Source organism: Neopelma chrysocephalum, unplaced genomic scaffold (genome assembly GCF_003984885.1).
Source record: "Neopelma chrysocephalum unplaced genomic scaffold, ASM398488v2 Primary Assembly neopelma1_76, whole genome shotgun sequence".
Classification (NCBI taxonomy): domain Eukaryota; kingdom Metazoa; phylum Chordata; class Aves; order Passeriformes; family Pipridae; genus Neopelma; species Neopelma chrysocephalum.
In genome coordinates this window covers 8,638,557-8,664,452 of record NW_020897737.1, presented here as the reverse complement: position 1 = coordinate 8,664,452, position 25,896 = coordinate 8,638,557, and the positions used below count along the sequence as shown (strand labels likewise).

The 25,896-nt window shown below is 35.9% G+C and overlaps 1 protein-coding gene across 11 annotated transcripts in view; it reads left to right on the top strand.

The window, feature by feature from the left end:
* The window catches only part of DMD (dystrophin), a 1,013,774-nt gene that overhangs the window by 210,194 nt on the left and 777,684 nt on the right, over window positions 1–25,896 (top strand). For all 11 annotated transcript variants that reach the window (XM_027688940.1, XM_027688937.1, XM_027688948.1 and 8 more), the window contains one exon: window positions 4,871–4,989. In XM_027688940.1, coding sequence (XP_027544741.1) covers window positions 4,871–4,989 — 119 coding nt within the window. The remainder of the gene's footprint in view (window positions 1–4,870; window positions 4,990–25,896) is intronic.

Genomic DNA, 25,896 nt, shown 5'->3' with positions numbered 1-25,896 from the left:
ATACATCACATGATGTTAAAGTATCTTCAAAATGTTTCACTTCCTTCAGAATTCTCCCTCTGGCATAAATGCTTTTTTTCTTTTAACTTTTCTTAAATCTACACCTTTGCAAAATTCGTTCCCTCTTTAGATTAGAATCCTATCTCAGAAAATCTGCTTATACACTCTTAAAGGTGTTATATAGTCATAATATTTACATCTGCACTTGTGAAAATAAGCTTTCCATTTTTGGCAAGATTTAGAAGGTGTCTCTAAGAAAAATAAGAGGGGCTCAGATCGGAACAGAGCACTGTGGTGGGTTGAAGTTACTATACATAGATGCCTACTGCCTCTGAGTTTTGTTTTGTTGCATACTTTAGATTGGATGACAACCTATTGGTTTTTGTAGTAACTGTGGTTTGTCTTATCCATGAATTTAATTTCTACATAGAAATCTGACTGGATTTGTTTGGCCTTAGTATACTCCAGATTCAATGTTCTTACCCTGGCTGATCTAGTTCTGTTGTAAGTTATGTAAGTGGGGGCAGGTGGGGAGGGTGGAGAGTCCCTTTTATATCTATGAAAAATTATTTTTCTTGGAAATATGTTATGGAAAACTTCTGACTTGTTTTTCCTTTTTTCTTTATTCTTTTATTTTTATTTCCGCTGGTTATAGGAAAGAACTGTCAGTACAAAAATTACGTTGTATTAAATATAAATTTTGATTTTTACAATACAGACTTCTCCACTGAAGCCTTCAAGCCTTTCAGTTTTGGCTCTCTGCAATCCTGTCATAAACTAATACAAGATCAGTGCTGTTTGAGCTGATCAGTGTGTGGCTAGATGGAGTTCAGCATGTTCTACTTAATTCTCATTTCTTTGAGCATTCATATGCTTGTATTGTCGAGGGAAAGGAATGAAGAATACTAGTTATTTTTGCTTCAGTTTTCTCCCTGTCACACATGAACCAAGCTGCAGATACAAGAACAATTTTTGTCTCCCTTTATATAGTTCAAAAAATTCAGGAAGACAAATGAAAGCAGAGAATCACTATTCCATTTTATTTCTTTCTTCTACTATTTCATACCAGCCCGGTCCCGTATTTAAAACTCCTTAGAAAGCTAATAATAGTTGTTATTTGAAATTCTGTTTCAGTGTTGTTTCAGGGATTTTTAAAAGCTATTTGCCACATACCACAATTATTAACCTTCTATGCTGTAATATCTCCTGCAGTCAAACTTGGCAGTATTGTCACATAAATATGCCCAATGAAACATCTAGACATGTAGCACTGAGAAGCTGATGCTTCAAGCTGACATTATGACGCTCTTATTCTAGTGATGGTGCTACTGAAATGTATGTAGTCGCATATTCTTTCAACAAAAGGAAAAATCTGGAAATTTAAATTGCTGTTGGAGTAGGGAGAGCTTTTTGGTTTTATTTTCTCTGCTTAATTAAGTTGATGCTTGTCAGAGCTGAGTTGCAGTAAGTGGCTGTATACTTTTGACTTGGAATCTGTGCTGTCTGCTACAATGCTAAGAAAAGATTGATAAGAATCCTGTCAGTGACTTCCTAAGGCTTACTTCTTCTCTTATTACTGTGTCTAAGAGGGTTCAAATTTTGGCATCTGTAGTGAGTGTAAAAAGAGATGCTGTGTATGCTCTACACAGGCACATGCAGCATGCAAATTCAACCAAGGTATTGAAGACATGATGTTGTCTGAAACTTTATTAATGAAACTTTTGTGTTTGAGTTCCGGAGTTTTTAAAAAAAAAAAGTCTGTGTCTTACATTGAGAATCCTCCCTTTACACAAGGTGTCATGATAATAATTTTAGCCTATCTGAATACTTTAACTTGAAAATGCCCTCCTGGATTATACAGTTGAGAAGCTGGATGAAATTTACCCTCTAAGATACTATTAATGATGACAGAGTATTTTCAAGAGGATTAAGAAAATATTGTGACGTTCTTCAATGAATAAGTGTAAATGTTCATTTTCTTTGCCAGTGGAGCCCTGACTGGTTAGAAGAAAGTACGTTCCTTTGTATAAAATTTTATATCACCAAACAAATCATGATTGTGTGAAGATACTGTGCTGCTCTGAGCAGCACAGGTGTGGTTAGAACTTTAAACCAAATCCCTATGAAAACATTTGAAGGGGAGGTAGTCCCTTGGATATGGTTCTTTCCTTTCCTTGTCCTAAAAGCTTTTGTCACTAAACAAGCTTTTTACACTCTAATCTCTGTAGTATTTGTGCAACACATCCTTGCCAAGCTTTTTAAGTCACAAAGGTAGCTTTGTGGTTACTACAGTGTTGGTTTTTTTTGCTAAATTTGCTGCATGGGCTTATACATCCTATGCCAAGCATTACATTTAGAGAGAATAAGGAATTGAAGAATATCTGTATGCTTGCAGAGTGAGATGTAGAAGTGCGGTGGGTTGACCCCAGTCAGCAACTGAGCACCCACACAGCCACTTGTTTGCTTCTCCCCCTGTTGCCTTTAGAACAGGGAAGAGAACAGGAGAAGGGAAGGCAAGAAAACTCCTGAGTCAAAATAGACTGTTTCAATAAATGAAGGAAAGAAGAACAGGTAAAGAAGTGATGCAAAGGCAGTAACTGATGCCCGGCCAGTCTTCAACTAATAGACACCTTCCAAGGCAAACACACCCCCCCCAATCCCTTCCTTTACCCAGATATTTATTGCTGTTCAAGTTATATGGTATGGTTCCTGGCTGTGTCCCCTTTGAGCTCCTTGACCATCACTATACTACTCACTTGGGGAAAGAAGAGTGGAGGGAAAAAGAGGTCTTGATCGTGTGTAAGCACACCTCAGCAATAGCCAAACAAATGGTTTGCTCTGAACACTCTTTTAACCATAAATCTAAAATATAGCATTGTATGGACTGCTATGAAGAATGTTAACTCTCTATCCCTAGTAAAAGCAGGATGGTAAAAGTTATGCACACATAATCTGTATTGTGATCGCCTGTGTTCTAGTACACAAACCAATCTATGAGATAACAGACTTAATGCATCCAGGAGTAAAAACAGAGATTACTACCAAAGTTTCCTTTCCCTTCCTTGTAATGTAATACAGTTATTCTGTATGTGGGAAGGAGAAAACTAATATTTACGAACCTCTGCAAGGAGAAGCAAAATAACTTGGAGTAACTTAATTGTTACTATGTAAATCACTCCCCCCTGAGAAAAAAATTGGACAGCAAAGATAGATAACTGGGGAATTATTACTACATAAATGGTATTTTTCCTTTACTCTCTTGACATTATTACAGTATGATTTAGTGAATGTTTTTGCCATTTATTATAGGCTAGGAGACTCTTTAAAATTAACTTTAAAAATTAATAAAAATGTAAGTAAATCTGTCATAACTAATTGCAACATTTTAATTTGTGCAAATAGCAAACTTGATTTATCTGTAGTTGAAATTATACATTTAAATGTTTTCTGATTTAGAACACTGTGTCAAAATCACAAATAGCATAGTTGTTTTGCTTCATAATACATGTATATTAATTACAAAATATTTAATTAAATTTTTTATCGGAGTGCCTGATAACAAATTGCAATCTCCTAATGGATAACTTTCAAATGAAGGGCCAAAGATCGTGGTCAGTTAACATTATTTATACTGCAGACAGTTCAACTGATAATACAAGGTCCCAGACTCTGTATCTGAGCTATAATTCAGTTTTGCTTGTTCTGTCTTTTCCTGCAAGAGCATGTGCTCTAGTGCTTTTGTACCAATCAGCTAAAACCTGTGATTGGACTACAGGTTTACACTCCTCTGAAAAGTGTAAGATGGTAAGAAAAGTGGCATGTGCAGTTATGCTGCATGTGTTCGTAAGTCACATCAACCCTTGGGATGACTGATTAAGGAATCACAAGCACAGTGTTCTCTTCCAATCTGTTGGAGGACTGGAACACAAGTCTTGTGAGGAGCAGCTGAGGGACCTGCGATTGTTTAGCCTGGAGAAAAAAGGCTTTGGGGGAGACCTTGTCTCTGTCTACAACTACCTGAAAGGAGGTTGTAGCAAAGTGGGTGCCATTCAGATCTCCCAGGTAACTAGCAATAGGACAGGAGGAAATGGCCTCAAGTTGTGCTGGGGAGGTTTAGTTTGGATATTAGGAAGAAGTGTCTTCACAGCAGGTGTCATCGAGAATTGGAAAAGACTGCCCAGAGAAGTGGTGAAGTATTTAAAGGATGTGTAGATGTAGTACTTATGGACCTGGAATAGTGGTGGACTTGGCAGTGCTGGGGTAATGCTTCAACTCTGTTCTTAAAGGTGCTTCCCAACCCAAATGCTTCTATGATTCTATGATTTTTTTAACGTGTAGACTGACTTCAAACTTAACAGAGAGGTGGTAATCTCAGAAGTGATTACGTTCTTTGAAATATCAAAAGAAGCGAAAAGCTGGTGGCTGGGGAAAGGAGGAAGGCTCCAAAATGGCCTCAGCAGTTCTGTCCTGCTTGCCACAAGCCAGTCCCAGTGTGCATGGTCACAGCATGTGATCTTTCTCACCCAGGAACTACTTGGGAATAGAATAAGGAGCAAACCCACTGTGGATATTTGAGCAGTGACAGGAACAGAGTGCTGTGGGTCAACACAGGTGATTTGGGGGAGTGAGGTAATAGGCTGTTGGGACTTGATGGAAAATAAGAAATGTATTTAATGTGATTGTGGTGGACATGGATGAGAATAGGGTGCAATCCCATAGAAGCCAAGCTTCATTAGTTCCAGTACCAATCAAACAAGATCTTTGATTATGAAAATAAAAAAGCAATAGCTGATGCTGATGGATAGCCTTAGAAATACATAAATAAATCTAAGACTGAAAAATAAGAAACTTCCTCTTATTTTTGCTTTAGACCAGACCTATTTGATTGGAATGCTGTTGCTTCTCAGCCGTCACCTGTACAACGATTAGAACATGCATTCAACATAGCCCGGCAACACCTGGGCATAGAGAAACTCCTCGATCCTGAAGGTAAGTAGAAATTACAGGGTTTTTTCCTCTAAGTGGGAAATAAGTTTTTCCGTGTATTTGATGCTAAATTAATGTGAATTTTTTTTTTTTTGCATGAGAATGTAACATTTTGCAAGATAAGTTATAAACTAAAACAAAATCCTTTATCTTTCAATGTTATCTCTTTGCTATATTGAAATAACTTTAAATTGCCTGTATGTACATCCTCTAAAGCAACTTTCTTTCAGCTTTGGGACCAGATTTCTAATGTGCATGCACTGAATTAAAAGTATTTTAATAAGTTGTTGATTTCTGTTTCAAAGATTTAGAGCATCTGCAGCTTTTATATCTTCTTGAAAGATCTTAATTTTAAATTATGTTGTAATATATATCCAAAATGTGAATTCAAACTCTAGATATTCATATATTTTAAGTATGACTTATACATCTCTGTATATTGAAATTTTATCAGGATGACATCTCATATCACTGTTGTTTAATCTCACATGTCATGGAATTGCCTATTTAACTTTATCTTTTATATGTCCTTGTGCAGTCATGTTTGAAAGGTTCCTTGTTTTTCACATGATATTTTTAATTTTGTCCATTTCTATATATTCTCTGCCATACTTCCTGTACTGCTGACAGCCTAAGTAATTTTCCCTCAGAGGAAATTTCTAAAAAATATTTTACTTTAAGGCAATGGGAGCAGCTATTATATTTCCTTTTTATAAATGCTTTTGTGTATATAAGTATATATAAAAATACTCTTTTTTCCCCATACTGTGATCCATTTGCTGTATTTTCATGGAATTTCCTATTAAGCCACTAAAAAATGCAGTTTTCTATATGTTTGTCCTGTTCTCAGTGGCTCACCTCATGAGTTTTTGATGGAAGAACTAGAATTCAGCAAAAAGCAAAAATGAATGTAAAACAGAGCATTTAGTCTCTTAATATAACTGGACATGTGTCAATTTTTAAATAATAACCTTGTTCCCACGTATTTCTCTGGGAGAAATATTGAAAAAAAATGTATACTTGAACATCTCAAAGCTCCCCGCTCTGTAACCTCACTGCTTTGCTGAGTGAAAAACTGTTAGAACAGATGGTTTTGTTCAAGACGGTGGTATTTTAACCTGCTTACAATTAAAGGAGGAGGATCTCATGAGGTGCTCACAACTGGAGTGGAGAGTAAGATTTGAGGTGACAGTGACTTGCCATTTGATATGACAGGGACTTTCATTCATACGTGAAAGGTTTGTGAGTGACTCCTGAGTGTCGGTCTTGTGTGCAGTCAAATAGTTGTCCTTGCACCAGGAATGTGTGGGGTGTCTGTAACTGGCCCCATGGAATAAATGCCCAGTAAAACCAGTACAACATTGCTTGCTAGTACACTGTCTTTCTTCTCTAGCACTCTGGTTTTGTGACTCGTTGGAGGAAGAACAGGTTTTCCACATGCTAAAGCATGAGACTGAGCTTGTAAACTCTGAATGAGATCCTAATTGAAAACTGAGTGACGCAACTGAATGGGTGGTCACAGTTTTTTCTATAACTGGTTAAACTTTCTTCTTAAAATAAATTAGTGGAAAGGTATCTTCTGTATGCAAAAGTCACTTCTGATTAGACATTTTGTTCTGGTTTTGGCAAAGATACTTGCAGTTGTTTAGCCAACAACTGAAAAACTCTTAAACATTGGTGATTTTCTGGATGTCTGCTGTAAGTATTTGCTATTCAGTGTTGTAAATCACAGTGCTGACCACCTATTTTTTTTCCCCTCCTCCGCAAACTTTTCCAAAGGAAAAATAAATTCTATACGTGTTTGAAAACGTGAATTTTTGAAAGTAACATCTTTGTTCATGATAATAAATTACCAGAATTAGTGGTATATAAGTAAGTGAGAATTCTTGTGTGAAAGTTCTAGCATACTCTTTCTGTATTTATGACTTCTCTTAATTAGGTGCTTAAATAGCTCTTTAACAGCATATTGTGTAACAACACTGTCTTCTCTGGCCACAAAATGCTACTCTCTCAGAACAAAAAGGGAGTATGCAGTGGTGAAACATTATTTTCATGTAACTTAATACTTTTCAAAACAGTACATGTGTAATTTGTGAACACTTTAAAATTTGGTTTTGTTACTTAAATGTTTGATGTCTCAATGTTTTGAAAAAAATAAGTAGAAAGGAAGCCACTATTCAGTAAAGACCTACTCTTCTGCAGCCATGTATAATAGTCAAAAAAGAAAAGGTTTGGAGGTTTTTGTCTTCTGAAGTTACTGGGGATTGATATATGTTGAAACAGATGTCTAGGAAGTCTGTCTTAGCAATTAGATTTTGAAAAGTAAATATTTATATTTTGCCAAACTTTGGTTCTCTAGGTTGTATATGAACTTTGTTTTTTTCTGAGGTTGCTGATATTTGAAGTCTGTCCCATGGGAAGCAGTCAGTTTATTTCTGAGGCTGTTGATATTTTAAGTCTATCCCATGAGCAGCCTTTAAAATGATGTTTCAGAATTAAATCTCCATTTCAATCACAGAAATGGTTAATATATAGTCTTTAAGTATTTCTTGTAAAAACTGTGTTATATAACTTAAAGCTTTCATATTTTGATTCATGCAGAGATGATGATTCTTGTTATTGTCCTTACTTATATAGTTTACTAGAAAAGCCTTTTTATATCAGTAGTGTATCTTAAAGAAGGTGCTTTAGTTTGGTTTTTAAGCAAGTAAACTTAACAAAACCTACCCTGGCAGATTGTATTTATATTAATGATGCTTGCATCTTAAAACACACTTGGCATCTCCAATAGAAATTTTTTTCTGTGTCCTTCAATTATCTTAGGAATTTTTTTTTTTTATATGCAAGTCCTAAAGTAGTTTGACAACATTATCTTATTCCTGTTTTGATATGTTGACATTGTATCTTGTCTTTGAAGCTTGATGATGTCTTTACAGAGTATGTAACCTTACTAACTTCCCCTTATAAATAGCAAGCAGTATGTCTTTCTGCTTATAGCTTTCCTTTAAGCAAAATTAGCTAAGGAAAGGTTGTGATTAATCAGGTGTTATCAGAAGATACAGTTTTTTTATATAAATTCCCAAAATAGGCAACATATGCAGTGTAGATTAAATTCTGCAAAGCTAATCTGCAATCAGAATGTTCATAATATCAGGGCAGGGGGGAAGAAGCAAATAAACTTGTCTGCAAGAGTAGGATATGTGGTAGGAGCTTTATTCAAGCCTTTTTGCTTTCCTTTTCAGACAGAAGATATGAGAAAGCTGACATCATTCCATAGCAAATATTTTAAATATATGTTAGCTGTTGGTTCTTTGGTTTGACGTTGTTTGAGGGTTTTTTTTCTCCTTGATGTTGAAAAAGTACGTAGAAAAGCAAAAGGGATGAGTTTCTTTCCTTTCTTCTGTCATGAAATAACAGTGGGAGATTGAGCTCTGTTTGGATGCAGGAGTTGAATGTATGTTAAGTTTGCTGATGACTCCAAACTAGGAGGAGCTCTGAACTCCCTTGAGGGTAGAGAGGTCATACAGAAAGATCCAGACTAGAGAGGTGGGTGTGAAATTTAACAAGAGAAAGTCCTTGATTCTTCACCTGGGACAGGGTAATCACATAGGTGCAAATTGAGGGAAGAGAATCTCAAGAGCAGCAGTATAGAAAGAGATCTTGGGGTTGGGTTGAAGGCAAGTGGAACATAACTCAACAGTGTGCCCTGGCAGCCAAAAGAGCCAACCATGTCCTGGGATGCATCAAGCATTGTGTTGTCCCATTCTGTTTTGTGCTGGTGCAGGTTCTGTGATTAGGAGAAGGTTCACCCTGTGAGTGGTCAGACACTGGAACAGACTCCCCAGTGAAGTGGTCATGGCACCAAGCCTGCCACAGTTCAAGGAGTATCTGGACAGCGCCCTTAGTCATATGGTTTAGTTTTAGGTAGTCTTGCGAGGAACAGGGAATTGAGCTCAGTGATCTTTTTGAGTCCCTTCCAACTCAACATATTCTATGGTCTTTTTGATTGAATCTTGTCAGTGAGTGAAGTGTGAGCAGGTTTAAATGTCTATCTAGTGTTTGTTACCATAGTGTATGAAAGATAACAAGAGGAAAATGTAAGATTAGGCATGGAAAATTAGTGGATGTTAGCAGGCAGGATTCAAAGGAAAAATGTGTTTGTAAATTGAACTTTTTAGGCCCAGGTATGCCTGTGTGATTCACAATGGCCTTCTGTTGTAAGACACTTATGATTATTCAGCTAAGATATTGTAAATCTTGAGTCTCTCTGATCCTTTCAAAGAATAAATAGTTATTGTGCCTTGGTTGCTCAAAACTAGTATTTGTTGCCAAATATTAGTTGCCAAAGCCAGGTAATTTTAATACTGATTTCTCTTCAGATTTGAATGGCAAAGCCAGTTTGTGGGTAAACTTCTACTGCAGTAATTTTATTTTTTTAATGTTAATTTCTTTTCCTTTTTTAAAAAATAAAAAATAAAACAATTACTCTTGATACAACTAAGGAAAATTTCGGACTGATTTTTTCACACTTTTCTGATGCCTGTTGTTGTTTTCTGGATGTAAATTTCAGAAAATATACTGGAAGGTATTATGTTGCTTGTTGTGTATCCACTTTTTCAGAAGCATCTTTTTAAATTTCACTAAGCAAGGAATAGGACAAGCAAACAGCAACAAGTGTTGTGGTCAACAACACATGGTAGTTACATGCTATTGGCTGTATAATGGCTTTTATCCTTTACTTTGGGAATGATCTCTCAGAAACTGAATCTGGGAATACATCTGAGCTGTTCTCTTTCCCCTTACAACAAGTAGTGGGGTAGCAGCAGCAGCATAACTGTCTCTGCGCTTCCTTCTAGCAACAAACATCTGATTCTTGATTTAATGAACTTGTCCCTGCTGTCATTTTGCTGGGTCTTGTGCTTGTTTGTGCTAGCCTGATAATAAATGGACTGTGAAGTTATATAATGGTATTTCTGCTGTCCTTTTCAGGTAAAGTAATTATCCAGTTTCTTATACTTTGTGTAGCCTGATTAAAAAAACTCATTTAATCTGTCCCAGTCACATTTTCTGTATTTTTCCTTAATTTGCACTGATGACATGAGTTTTTGGCACAATTATTAAGTGATAATGAGACTCAGACAGTTTTCCATAACTTTTTTGTTTGATCTTGACTTCCTATACTTCTGTATCTCAAGAGTAATGGATTCTACTATATTGGAGCACAGAGAAGAGGGGAAAAAACTGTCAGCACTGTAATTCTTGAAGTTGTTAACCGTGTCTGTACCCAGTAGTTCTATACAGTGATAATGCTGTTTTTCACTTCACTTTACTACCTTTGCTGATATGGCTTATGTCAAGGGAGTTTGAGAAGTTGCTTTTTTTCCTTTTGTGCCCTAAAATTTAGAAATGTTTTGTCTTGTACAGTGCCAGCGTGGGGGAAAAAAATATTTATTTTTTTTTAAGGGCAGGAGGGAGACAAGTCACAGGGGCTATGTTTGATATCATACTGCTGAGAAAAGTCAGGAAAAATACTGGCTCAAGCTCAGAAATCATTGTTTCCATTGCACAGAAACTTTATAATGGTTAGAAAATAAAATGGAAAAGGATTGTTTTCTTAAGGCTCCTTCTGGTTCTCAAAACCGGGAATGCTTTTGATTAAATAAGAGAGAAGTCTACAGGATTCACATTATTAAATACAGCAAAAAGTATTTTTGCTTTAATGTTTTTCAGTACAAATTACATCTCTAATGCTGACATATCATCATGCCATATCATGTACTTCAGCTGTTAGCACAGCTATGAAATGCAGAGCAAGGGAAGGGCTGTGGAAATACCTTCAAAACTAACAGTAAAATATACAAATTTTTATATGAATGACATTGTAATACGTATAGGTTTTCCAAATGGTTGCTATCTTGATCTATATTCCTGTTGTAATATTTTACTCTACAATTTCTTTTGAGAAGTATTTGCCCCCAAAATTAAAATGCATTTCTTCTTTAGCTACTGGTGAAATGAAAGTCCTGCCTTTTCTTTGCAGTCTCAAGCAAATGTGAATAGTCAGCAAAAATGGTAAATTCACTAGACTCCATCTAAACCCACTTTATCTTTGGTGTTTATTAATAGATTTATTACTACCTCTTTGACCTGTGAGCAATTGAATTACGAAGAGATGACTCAACAATCAGTAGCTTTTACAGATTTCCATGGAAATAAATGACTTGAAGGGTACTGTATTAAGAGACTCAAGGACAAAATAGGCCCTTCCACTTATAAGTGGGAAAATTTAAAATAACTGTGATTTAATTTGGAGCGGGGCACACATGCTACAAAAGAAATTGTAAGATTTTCTATGACAATGGGTTTGCAGCTTATAATATAAATTGAAGTACTGAACTTGAATTGAGAATTAAAGAGCTCTGTAGTAACTTTGCATAGCAGCTGCTATTGTTAACAGTTCAGCAGTGGTTAGATGTAAGGACTAGTATCCAGAAGGTCTGAAAGTATTTAGAAATGAAGATAGACTTTTCTACCTCTGTTTTGACTGGGTAAGGAGTTCTGCCTATATTCTAAGGGGCTCCAGACCTCTCTTGTCACTGATAGCATTAGGTCCTTGTTTTAGTAAAACCCAGAGCACACAGCTATGGAAAACACTTTGGAGCTGACAGTACTCTACTGAGTAATCTGCACACTGTAAAATGTATGTGGCTCAGTGTATTTCTCAGCTGAAATGTGTTAAGGAATCTTTAACACGGTGAATGCTTTTTCTATTTGTCCTGTTATTGCTCTGTTTTGTGTGTTCTGTCAGTAAGAATGACCTCACCATAAGTGTCACATAAAGGCACATATGCCGTCTTTTGAACTTGCAGTAATGTTTCTCTGTTGAAAGCCAGGAAAACAAGGACTATTGCAAAGAGCCATGTGTTAAGAAAACACATGTAAACAAAATTTGTTAGCCAGAACTTAAGGTTTTTTCTGCTCTACAAATATATTCAGATCACATAAGGCAATAGTTATTAACTATTGTCATGCATCAAAGTGAAATGGGAAAATAACCCTTTCTCTGAGGACTTTGTGACAAAGAGATTTGTTTCTGTACATATAAATAAAAAAGATTTTAAAATTTAGTTGGTTTTCCTTTGGTCTAATTTTTTTCTTCTCTGTTAAGGTAGGAAAAACCACTGATTTTTGTGATTGCTTGAAATTATGGAGAGCTAAGACTCAAGAAATACGCAGGAGTTTTGGAGATTGTGTAGATTATATCAACACAAGTAAAAGTATTAGAAGGAAGAGGACTTACTTAACCTTTCATCTGGGACATAATGGCTTTCTATAAGATATATCTTACCAGTTTGTCCATCCTTGCACATGTTTTTTATGTATCATACATCATCTGTACAATATATATAAATACTACTACTAAATACACAATCCAGCAAGGATAAACTAACAAATTAAGAAAACAAGCTCTTGATATAACACGAATTTGGATGCTGAGTGCTTGTCTTATTACCCTTTTAATGTCTGACTGAATACTTCTGTAATATCATAGTAACACAAATAGCATAAAACTAAATGAAGTGTGTGTGTTTTTCCATAGGACCAAAAAATTGAAAGTTGCATTAAAACACATGGAAAATCTAACAGCAGTGATACCTGTAAAATGTTTTATGATTAAAAGTAAAAGGTTGTATTAGTATAATGAACAGGTATCCTCATAGTTACAGATAGAAGTCATATTCATCTTGGATTTTTAGTGATGGTGTAATTCAGGCATACGACTCTACATTTCCTTAAAACTATGTCATAGTTTATAGCAATGTTGTTATTAAAATTGGTAAGCTTCAGTGACCACAGCTACTGTTCTTCATATGATGCTGAGAACATAATGAATGAGGTATTGTAAAGACTTCAGTCATTTCTCACCTGAATGTTCTGTCCAGCTTCTTCCAAGGTGAGAAGGAGCAGAGTAAATCTCTGCTGCTGAGCTACAGCAGGAATTGGAGTGGAAGGGAGAGATGGGCAGCGATACCAGTCTGCAGATTAGACCCTGGTGGTGAAAACTGGGTGTTGCAGGTACTGCAAAGAACACACAGGTGTTTGCACTGTGACCCTATTTTTTGGCAAATTTTTCTTTTAAATTTTCAGATTTAGGACACTTTACTACCTCATACCCCCAGGCACACACACATCAAAAAAGAGTGATATTCTAAATACTCCTGTACTTCACATCAAAATGCTACTTCTATAAGTTACTTCCTGGTCCTGCTTAAGCAGACCCTTTCCCTCTTTGGTGTATGGTCTTCTAGTTACTCTGTGATTTTACAGTTCTCTACCTTGCTTTGCTGGTTTTGGTTTTTTGTTTGAGTTTTTTTGGGGTCATTCCTTGGTTAGGTTTTCTTCTGGGATTTTTTTATTTTTTATTTTTCATTATTCCGAAGTTCTTTATAATTTTGTTTGGGTCTGTGTTAGTATTTTGCAATCACAGTGCTTCAGAATGCTCTGGCGAATTGCAATAATTGGTTTACTCTGCCAAATAATCACATAGGTTTCCTTGCCACTATATCACAATGCGTGTAGTTTTCTGTCTATCACTACTAATACTGTGTTTTATCATTTTTTTTTCCTAAATAAATCTCTTCTCTAAGAGTGTTAAAATATTAATCCAGCTTCAATTTTGTGTTATTTCTTTGCCAAATTTCTTATGTAAATAGATTGTGTCTTCTGCTGGGACTTGATATGTCTGTAATCCATGCTTTAGGCTAAAATTGTGGAGTTTTTAACTCTGTATTTTAGTGAATGAAGTCCTTTGGAACTGTGTATATAATTCTTAGTTGCTCAAAATAATCACTGATGGAAAACAACTGAGAAGAGATCAATTATAAACAGAATTATGTTGTCTGATGCATCAGGACAGAGAATGAAATAAGTATATCCAAGTCTTATAACCACAAAGGAAGAAGAAGGTTTGTTTAGGTATATGTTCAGCACATAGTCTGAGAAGTTTCTGAGAATGCATAGCAATGCATATATCTTCTCTGGATATTTTGTCTCATGACAATTTAAAAAGATGTAAAAGCATTTGCTCAGCCAACAAAAGTTCTATTACATTTTAAATAAACTTCAGTTGAAGTAAGGAGATTTATCTGTTAGAACAGATTTTACTCTACTTGTTGTAAATCAAGTGTGATTCTTCAAACTAAGAATAGGCCTAGATCAAAATATGCTGCTTTGATCTTAGAATCAGAGTTCCTACAAAAACATTCTGTGATCTGTACCTTCAGCACTGTAATACACGTACAAATACATGTATAATTAAAAAAGGCTTTTTGAAAACAGAGGTGGTTCATGTAAAGAGTCCTGGAGTATTGAAGATGTCACTCGAAGGTTAAGACTCCATGAAAATCTAGAGGAGGACTTTGGCTTAAAATTAAACCCCTCTATTTGATATCTTAATATTGTTCAATTTTTTTTTGATAACTGAAAGAATTTACTCTATTTAGAATATAGCCCATATTGCACTGTGAAGATACTGTTATCTGCCTGTCTGTTATTGATCTGAAAACTTCCTAAAAAGATTACCTATTTTGAAAGAAGAACTCATACAGGCATCTTGAGACTTCTGAACTTTTGATTTTGTCACAAATGGAAGGATTATTAGTTCCTGCTAGAAATGAATAATGTTAATTGGTGATGTTTCAAATCTCTGGATTTGAAATAAGAGATACTTCCTTTGAGGCAGGCTATTCCCACTACCCCTCTAAATACAACAGAGTGCAATTTTGGCCAAACAAGGAAATATAAATGAAATGAAAGATTAACCACCTCTTAAAACCTGGTAATAGGTCAGCCAACATGCCAGGCCTTGTACTGGGAACAAAACATTGATTTATGTACAGAAATAATCTACTTAGCCTAAACATAAATGCCATATAAAGACAATTGTTACATATTGGGATTGGAACTTTTGAGTGTTTTGGTTTTGCTACCACAATTTAAAAACAGTAAAGAAAAAAAAAAGAGAGGGAGGTGGTTTTCCAAATTTGCAAGTTACCATTTAGTTCCTGTGCAGAGAGGGAGGGTGCACAGCCCCTCCTCTGTACAGTAAAGAAACATTTGTGGGTGCAGCAAATGCTAATCATCTGGTTTGTTTGTCATGCAAAGTCTTCTAAAAAGGAATAAGATTTTGTTCTTCCAGTGGCAGACAAATAGAAAACTCATAATTTCTAAAACACGCTGATTCCTCTTTAGAGTCAAACTGCTTGTGTGTTTTCCAGTTGATGTTTGTTGTATGTTTTTTCAATGCTAATAATCGTCATAGGCAGAAAAAATCTCTTGTGCACTAGGAGAGCTATATGAAATCTTAGTAAATCATTGAGCCCCAAGTGGAGATGCTGGACTTTCTCCTCCTGGTGCTTGTTATCAGAAGGTCATTTGAAACATATTTGTTGACCAGGTGATGGAAGACACAGATTTGAGTTGAAGCCTCTAGAAAACAATTGGAAGGAAGAAATTCATCAAAATCTTAATCTTTTGGGTAGAATGAATGTAATTGGATTTTAATCTCTAGACCAGAATTTGACGTCTGAATTGGTTTCTTAGACTCTACAGTCATAGAAGATCCACATTTTTGAGTCATCTTAAGTGTATCTTTTGGCCTTGACTCTGAGCTAGTTTGTGTGTATAAGTGCAACTTTGTGAGTTGTATCACAGCCTTTAAGCATGACTGTCCTGAGGTAAAAATTTTTAAAGAGACCGTAAGAGATGTAATTCTCTCTGTAGTGATTTTCATCTTCAGCTGACATTCTTCCACAACAAGGCAGCGTATCTAAAGCCTAAATTAATTTCCTTATCACCTCAGTGTGTCTGTGTTAATCCAGCAGACAAGACATTCTGGGCACTGTAATGGCTTTCCTGTACAGAAATCTGATTAGAGAAAAAACACCTTGAGAGAGGAATTTTCTCTTTTCCATACAATGAGTATTATTTTCTACTGATTTCAAAGAGAACACGTGGTAATGCTTGAAATGATTGAATCTTGAAATAGAAAAAAGAATCATCTATCCTCAGGCACTTCTTGCATTCTTAATATATTAAAATGAAAGTGTATGGAAAGCACGACTACAGAAATTTTAAAGAGAAACTTCCTCAGTTTTTCTCAGTTATTTTCCAAATTTTTCTAGCTTTGAAGTTCACTTTTAAAAGAGTAGAGAAACTGTATTATCATAATCTTCGTAGAAGGTGGGGTTATTCATTTTCTGGTCTTTCTGGGGATAATTTGCTTTGCAAATAAGGAAAAAAAGCTGTTTCTAAATTGCTGTAAAACTCTAGTCTATTGTTGTGGATGATTTTCAGTGGCTTCACTGAAACAATGTAGCTTGAATAACCTTGATTCAGTCATAGATATTGAAGTTCAAAGGATTTATGTTAAGTTCTCAGGCATTCAAATTGCAAATGGCAGTCACTGATGGGGCACTTGCAAAAAAAAAAGAAGAATAAATACATTAAAAAAATAAATGAGCAAGTATTTAGGGGATCTTACTTTCTCTGTTATCCTCTTTTTTTTTTTCATTTCTATCTATTAGTTTTTAAACTGTTGGCTTAATGAACAATGGCTTTCATGGCAGTTACTTTCTGGAAGGTTGGTGTAAAGAAACAGACTGAAATGAATATCACAAGAGAATCTTGACATTAAAATTAGAACATGCATGTGGTTTTTGGTAGGTATAGGAAGTAATTGTTTTATGACACAATTACAGGATAATTTCTGTCACAATTGCCAGCTGGAATCCAACCAAGAGGGTGATATTTGTTGTTAGAGTAATCATGGATTTACTTCCAAAGAAGGTGTTTTGGAACTTAAATTTTTCCATTTTCCTTAAAGTTTACTTCAATTTGTCAGGAGATTTTTCTTTTGTGTAGCATCTTGCAGGAAGTAGGTTGTAGATTATCTTCTGCTAGTTCTGATTGCTCTTCTTGTCATTAAATTCACTGATACATTAGTTAGTGCACCAATATCAGTAGAAAAAGAAATCGTTATGAATTAATGAGGTTTATACTCTCTGTGAACAATATTTTTGAGATGTGACCTTTAGAGATTACTCTACCAAACAGCTGAAGGGGGTCCATAAAAAATCAGCCTGAAATAAGGAGAAGCTGCTTGAGCCACAACTAAAGCAATACCTCTGAATGTGAGTGGAGGGGCAGGCTTAAAGACAGGGGTTTTTTTGGTAACCCATGTTTTAAAAGGATGCAGTGATCAGCAGAGACAAAATGGTGTGAATCAGTTGTAGTGCTTGAAATAAAGTGACTTGGGGGCAAATGGAGTGATGTTCCTGAAATTACTTCTTAGTCACCAAGCAGCAAGGGAATGATAATGGACAAGGATAATGGCTCTGTGATATCTGTTATGGCTGCTTTTTCCCTTTCATGGAAATAGTACTTTTTTACATTCTGGAAACGTGCTTGACTATGCTATACTATAATTTGACTATGCTGTGACTACCTAGTTTTCCTTAAACAAATAGGAAACTTTCAAGAATTTTCAAAGAAGTTATAAATATTTAATATTTCTACTTCAATATTTTGAAATTATTAAGACTTCAGGATTGAAACCAATGATGTCTCTTAAAAGTCACTTAAATATAATGGTGAGTTAAATAAAAATACCCATATCAATGGGCAAAATGGAATATCATCAGTCATGTTGAATTTGAATACATTAAGGCCATACAAAGTGGTTCTTGGTATTTTTTTATTCAAAGCCTACACACAGCTCTGAACTTGATGAAAAATCACCTCTACTATTGCATATTTGGTGAATGACTTCTCCAGGAATCACTCTCTAATGATGGATGAAAACCCATTCAAGTTTCTACATTTCTCACTGTTGTAATACTTAAACAATTTAAATGAAAGGAATTTAAATCCCTCATTATTATAGTGTTGTTCTGCTGTGACAGCCTCCCTGACTTTTGCACAACAGTGTAAATTATTACTCTGTCTTCAGAGCTGCCATGGAAAAGCAGCAGTCAGTGATCTGCCTCCCTACATGGTTGTATAACATTGTTCATGCTCAATGCAAGACAACGAAAGCTACAGGAGACTGTAATTTACTGCCCATTTTCTTAATTATTCCACCCAGAAATCATCATGGGTCTTTTCTGTTCTTCGTAGTCAGATTTCACGTGTAAATGCACACAGGTCATCTTGTGACATATAGCATGGGGCCAGAGTATGTTCCTGCAACAGTAACTGGTGAGTGATTTCCCTGTCTCTATTTTAACCTGTAAGTTTTCTCACCCTTGTTCTTTCTGTTTTCCCTCCTTGTCCCATGGAGAGTGAGCAAGTTTATGGATGGGGCTTGTTTGCTAGCCACATCAACCCACAACCCTCAAACATATTAAATGGAACTAAACACAAATATAATCCAAATCAAAATAGATGTCAGCTGGTGCTCTATCCTTGACCCTTCTTTTTTTGAACTCTTTCACCATTCAGATGATAATTAAAGATTTCCTTGGCCTCTGAAAGATATAACAATCTTGTCTTCCTCTATCCCTGAAGAAAATTGGCTTAGAGCTGTGATGGCTGCCAGTGCCTTAGCTATTTGTAATTGACAGTGCCTTCCTAAGGTCAAGAAATATAAACCCAGCATTGTTGCACCTGGGACTAAAAATCAGAAATACATTTATACTTCAATTTTGTATAACTGTGGAGGTGTTTGCTTAGAGTTTGCTTTCTCAATACGTGCATGACCTACAAGGTCATGATAGAATAAGATCTATATAAGTGAAATAAACTGAATATGATGAGGAAATGGTGCATACGTGACCCTTGTTTACTCTCCTGATGTAACTTTTGTACATTCTGTATTCCTGTGCTTCTCCTCTGTGACTACAAACAACAGTAGATTGCCTGCAGGGGAATAATTGTCCTTTAGAACACATGTCTAAAGATTGATATTTATAAACTGATGTATTAGACATTCCTGCTTGTAAAGAGTGAAAGGTGATTGCTGACAGGAACAAACTTTTAGAAAGATATATAAGCTAGTGTAATTCCACAAATTGTAGTCTGAGTATATCTAAAGGACTGTATAAAGCTCAGATGCACCGCTGCTCTATGAACTCCATAGTAACTGCATAGTCATTCCCCTGGTGTCACTAATTGATAGTGTTTTATCAACCAAGGGGGGTTTGCATGTTTATTAAAAGAAAAGATTCAGTTGTGAAATGAAAAGTAAAATTTAATAGACTTTTCTTAAGGAGAAATCATGTGCAAAGGAAACACACAGCATTAGAATATTAATATGCATTGAATTCTACTCAGTCATAAGTGGTTATCACATAGAAAATATCCAGGATGGCACAGCAGAATTCCATCATGCTTTTCCCAGCTTGCATGTGCTACTTCTAGCACTGTTTTTTGTCTGTAGCTTAGTCTATGAATATTTTTCACTATATGCATAAATGAATAAGTTATACTTTTACTGCACTTAGTATTCTGTGCTTTTGATTATTTTTTTCTATAACTTAGCACTGCACTTGTCTTAAAACAGCTCCTGGGAATTAAATATTAGGAATGGAAAAAAGATAAGGAATATTCTAAATGTACCTATTGTGTGTTCTTATGTACTTTGGCATTAGTATTTAGAATTAATTCATAAAAAAAGTTTAAAATAAGTATTTGGCATATTTAACCTCTGAAATTCAGATTGATCTCATCTCTTTTGACCTTCAGTGTTATGTGAACTGTATATTTATGTAGGTGAAGCCTTATTGAACAATGGCTTTAGTTCAATGAGCTGAGACAAGTATTTCTTCTGCATTAGGAATGCACAATTTACCTTTTAACTTAGGAAAGACCAATCTTTCAAATAGTGCAAAGAACACTAGCAGTATTTGCATGAGGGGCCTTTTATTTTTCTCTCTCTTGCACATGATGTGGCCAAATGCAAAGAGGTATTGTTCTAGTTTTCAAATTGCTAGCTAGAAAATTCCTACATCTAAACTGGAGCAGTCTTGGATGCTAAGTGCAGCTACATGTGTAAAAAATGTTGATGAAAAACTCATTGGCAGGTGTGAAGCTTTCTTTATTCTTTGGCAGTAATCTTTTCCATTTAAAATTGGTAGATAAAACTGTTTTTTTTTCCAAAGAGTAATGCCGGGAGGCAGCAATTTTAATAAAATTGTAGAGGGGTAATAAAAAGTACTACTACTTACCCTAAAAAAATATACTGAAATTAGAGCCTCATGGAATTGCCTGTGGAAGTGTTTTTCTAGCAAAAGATCCTTCATGAGCTGAATCTATCCATGAAATTTATGCAGAAGAGTGTTGTTTTCCAAGGAGAATTCCTTTGCATGTACAAATACTCAATATCACATTTCCTTTCTTCAGTTCACTGTTAGCACTTTAAAGAGTTACAGTATGCTTCTGAAGTACATCAGCAACAAAAGGAAAACAAAAGGAACTGGTATTCCAGTGGTTAGTGAGGCAGGAGAGTAAAGGCTACAGGAAAGGATGAGATGATGCTGCTTTCATCTCAGGTTTTACTGGTGTGGTTTGCTCAACTCTCCCTGATGTCATGGCAGAGTCTGCAGGAGTTAAATATTACTTACACTAGAAGAAGATCAAATCAGGGGTCGTATAAGCTAAATGAACATGCAAAAGGCCATGGGACCAGGTGTAATGTCTCCAAGGCTGCTGAGGGTGTGGGTAGATGTCACCGTGCTGCCGGACTCTAACACCTTCAGAAGGTCATGGCATTTAAAGGAAGTTCACAATGACTGGAAAAATGTAAAATGTCACAGCTGTCTTCAGAAAGGACAGGAAAGATGATCCAGGAAAATAACAGCCTTCTCTCGCTCTACTCTGTCATCAGGAACATTATGAAGCCAGTCCTTCCAGAAGTTCTGTCCAGCTACATGAAGAATAAAAATGTGATTGGAAGCAGCCAACATGTTTTAGATAGGGCACACTATGCCTGGCCATCCTTCTCTGATCAGATGGATAGGGGTGAGGGTAAGAAGAAATCAATTAATATTTTTCACCTTGATTCTAGCAAGACCTTTCACAGAACCCTCATAGCCAAAACCATGAGATGTGGGTAGAAAAATGGCTAGACTGGTCTGAAAAGATTGTGATCAGAGGTACATGATCCAACAGGTGGCTAGTGTTCCTCGGGGGTGGATAGGGGGCCTGATTATGTTTTAATGTTGTAATGTCTGGGTGATGGGAGGAACTACATTGCAACAAGTCAGCAGATTATTCCATGCTAAACATGAGTCAGCAGGTCACACTTACAGCAGTGAAGTCCAAGTACATACTCAGCTGTAGGAGTGAGAATGTTGAGGGAGGTTATTCCTCGCTTCTGTTTAGAACTTGATACCCGTTCTAGAGACTGTTTCTTCTAGCTGGTCACTGTCCCAGACTATTTCAGCATGGGAAACTGCACTGAATAAAAATTTAAATAAGCAACTTAGATTCTCAGCAATTGCCTTGTTTTTACATGCTCCTGTTGTGCTGTCCTTTCATTCAGCAAAGCCTCTAGGAGGGATCGTGCTCTGGAGATACTTGAAGGAAGATTTATTACTAGTTCTCATATGTTTTGCTAGTTCCTTCTGGGCCAGTCTTTGTGTTTTTCACATTAAGCCTGTCAGAATTTATTATCCTTTCTATTTTCTCCATTTGGACATATGAGCTTCTTGAATGATACTTCTAGTAACTGCTCTTCCTGGCTTGCTTTTATTTAAGTCTTCATTTCTCCCTTTCATCTCTGCTTTCCAAGGTGATACTGCCTGCTTCCTTGTGATTAAACCCTTATCCACTTTTGGATTTTTTCTCTTGAATCTCAATCTTGCAAGTGATAAATGGGCACTGTGCTGCCTGTGTGACAGGAGTTATGATCTGGAAGGGAACATTTAACTTTCTTTGTTTGTTTAGAAGTTGTCCTCTGTAGTCCCAGCTACTGATTATTCTACAGTAATTTTTTTCTCTCTCTTTCTGAATGGAAATCTTCCCTTGCTTCTCTTCTGCTTGCTAGCCCAGTGACATTCAGTGATTAATGCTTTCCCCCTCTCAAATATTCTTTTGAATCTGTTCCTTTTGTGTGATTTTTTTCAACATGTTTTTAAAGAAGTCTAATAGTACCTAGTCACCTAAAAATGCAGAAATTGTGTTTGTTTCACAATTTTTCTGGATTAAAATTTGTAAGAACAATGATAAATAGCTAAGGACAGATTGATTTTTGCTGTCTGTCTTCTCTCTTTGATTATCTTACCTTTAGAAGTCTCTGTAGATAATGTTTTGTCATTTTTCCCTCAGCCACTGAGAGTATATTTTAAATTTCTGGAAGGGGAAATTTACTTCTTTGTCCTTTATGAAGAAGTGCTGAGAAATACTCAGTATTTAACCCTGAGATTGGCTCAGTTGGTTAGAGCATGGGGCTAATAACATCAATGATGGCCATTCACTTAAGAGCTGGACTTGTTGGTTCTTGTGGGTCCCTTCTAACTCAGAATATTCTTTGAAATTGCTGTGAAATATTTAGTTGTATTTTTAGCTCTTCTTGCTTTTCTCCTTATGACATTATTCATCTACTTCTAATATAACGTATACAATGAATACTATTACCTGTAAGCATGACACCACTTTTCAATTTATACAAACACCCCTGCTCCTCACATGATGTTATGCAGCGCTGAAATTGAGGTGGCAGGAAATAAAACCCAAAATTTTCTATTATTCATTAAGCCAAATAAATTGGAAAATAATTTGAAGTTTCTGATGTAATAATAAATTGTTTTAATGTGACTCTAATGTCCTTAAATCGACAGACTTTTCTGTGATCCTTCTTTCAGTAGTTTAGTATCTTTAACTACAATCATAAAACCCCTGACACTTTTCATAATTGTATTTTTTATGTTTTGGAAGTTGTTTGTTGATTAAGATATGTTATCTCCATGCTGAATGGACAAATTCTTTCTTTGAAACTTTCTTTTGAATCCACTAATGTCTATGTTACAAGGTTGTACTCTACAGATTGGAATGGAAAATGCTCTAAAAGGATGGCTGACAACAGGATTAAATAGAAAGAGCATGCTTGCATTAAAATGGTAAACGTTGCATACTACATGTTTTGTTGCCTGTAATTTATAAAGTAATCATCCTAAATTGATGTAATAGAACTAAACAGAATATCACCAGGATTAGAAAGAGCCCAAGCTCCAGTTAACGTGTTGGAAGATTGGCACCATGTGCTGAGAGTTAGGAAATCACCATGGATTTATACTTCATTAGCACAAGATTTTCTACTGCCATGTGCTGATTAAAAATCAGATAGAGGAGAAAATCCTCTTTGTCATTTATTACAGTGTTGGAAGTCTGAGTTGCTCTTCGCTTGTAATTTCTAACATCAGTGAAAAGCTGAATGCAGATCCAAGTGCCAGGCCACAGCATTTCAAACAGCAGTAACCTCATCCTCACCTACTGTACACCCTGAAGAGACCACAGCCATCAGTCAATATTTATGCAACGTGAAGTAGATTAGATGCAGTACTAGTTGGAGGAAGCAGATTGGAAGATCTTGTTCATGGCGTGACAGTCTTGTGTCAGGTGTCTTATACCAGCTGGGCAGGTGGAATTTCTCAGCTTGCAAGCATCATTCTTTCAGAGGTCAATTCTGACAAAAACCCCTGATTTTTACCAGTCCTACTGAAGGTAATAAGTTCACTTCTGGTATAGATGGAATTGAGGGAGTACTCCTGCTCTGAAGTCAAGAACACAGGTTTTTTTCTGTTGAGCAGAAAGTTGAGCGAGGACTCACGGCTTTGGGAAAGACCCATGCTAGGCCTGACTTCTAGGTTATAAATTATACCTGAAAACTTAAGGAAAGATACTTTCAAATGTCCAAAGTGCTGAAAGTTGTTTTAAATCCATCAGAATGCAGAAAACAATGGAATTTTTATTAAAAGCTGCAATTTAACTGTTACACAGGGTTTAAGTATGTAATTTTATAATCTTATTCCTTCTATGTAATCATATTGCAATTATTTTTTCTTGGTTTTGTTGTGAAGTACTCTACTTTTCCTAAATTAAATGAATGAGCTGTGCTCTCATTGAGTATTTAATCTACAAAACATATTAAAATATTAATTAAACTTCAGAGAAATCCCTGTGAGGACTGTACACAAGCATTATAATTCTTTCACAGATGGTAAATGCAGTTAACATTTCTCCAGTAGTGCTAGGGAGAACTTTTGTATCCAGGAGCTCATCCAGTTCTGTCAATTTGTTTTTACAGCTAAAACGTATCATTACTGAGATAGCTGTGAAGTGGAAAAAAACATTCTGGATTTTAATAGGCAGTTATATCTCCATACCTCCAACTTTGTTTCACATTTGCGTAATGTGTTGCTTTGAATTCAATATGATTTATTTAAAACTTCAGAGTAGTTTAGTTTTGGTCATGGATGAGCTAGTTGAAATCCAATTGCTAGTTTTGTGAACATGGGCTGTTGTTTAGCCATACTGAATCAAATTGCTTGATACATGATTTAATAAAACAGTAGAGTAGTGTTTGATCCAGTCAGCCATCCTCTGAATTAAAGTTGTTACTTAAAATTGCTTAGAAAGAAGTATCAGAGGATTGAAAACTTTTATCATTTAAAATGGAAAACATTCTTTGATACTCATTCTTGAAATAAGTCTAAGTAATTTGAAAATGAACTTCAAATTATGTAATTCTCATGTGAAAGTTGCTAGGTAATCTATGCTCAAGCTATTTACTCTTTCACTTTTGTACTGCTTGGAATCAGGATCTTCAGAATGTTTCTTAAATGTGGACAGAATTTTAATTTGGAGATTGATTTACATTGTATCTGATTCTGTGTGCATATTATAGTAATGAGCTAACAGAGATGTGTCTTACTCTGTGTGGTAATGACAAATATAGTAAACCAACCATGATAAGGCAACAGTACATGGTCATTTAGTTCTTGTTCTGAAACTCTTGGTTAGGATACTCCTTAATACTTTTTAAGATGTAGTCCTTTAATCTACTGAATGGCTCCAGTCAGTAGGGGGAAGGTCTTTTATAACTAGAGCTTTGCATGTTGTTTGAGGGTGCTCAGCATCACTGAAAGCCAACTTTAACTCCTACAGTTTGGGTCCTTTAGCTGTATTTGAGTGGTGTGTAATAAGAGCTGCTCCAGTTGCTCACAGGCCATGTCAGGTCTGCTCATCTCATTTTGTTCCTCTCCTGGTACTCAGCACGAGAAAAAGGGTGGCATCTGGCTCTGTTACCTCTCCTTAGACGTACACTTGTAATGCATTGTATTACATAGAACATGTATTTAATTTCTGCTGCAGTGTGGAGCTCAAGAAAGCAAAGCTCTCTGTCAAATGTATCCTGCTCTCAATGAACAGGTGATCGCTCTGTATTAAGGAAAGGTGGCCCTTTTTGGAAGAGACTCCAAGTTGCTCTGAAGTGTCAGATGTAAGTGGAAAATCGATGAGTACAGGCTGCTCCCTGAAGGCTCTCATCTCTCTTGGTTGTACAGGCTGCGAGCATGGCATGGGAGAGCATCCATCCTCTTAAATATAGACTGACAGTAGTAGCAAGGTTACTGTAGTTAATTTGCTACTAGATATATCAAAGTTCATATACACTTGCTTCTGCCATGTTTTTTTTATTGTGAGTATTCTACTGGGAAATGTTGGATAAAATTGGTATTGGATACTTCACTGTGATAAATTAAAACACGAAACTGCAGAATTACTCTGCCATGAGCTATAGTGACTGGTGTGATTTTTAAATCTTTCCTTCACAGAATGCTCATCACCTTTCTCCAGTACATTTTTCCTGTATAATCAGCTATCACTCCCCTGACAAGTGTTAGTCTGTTAGAA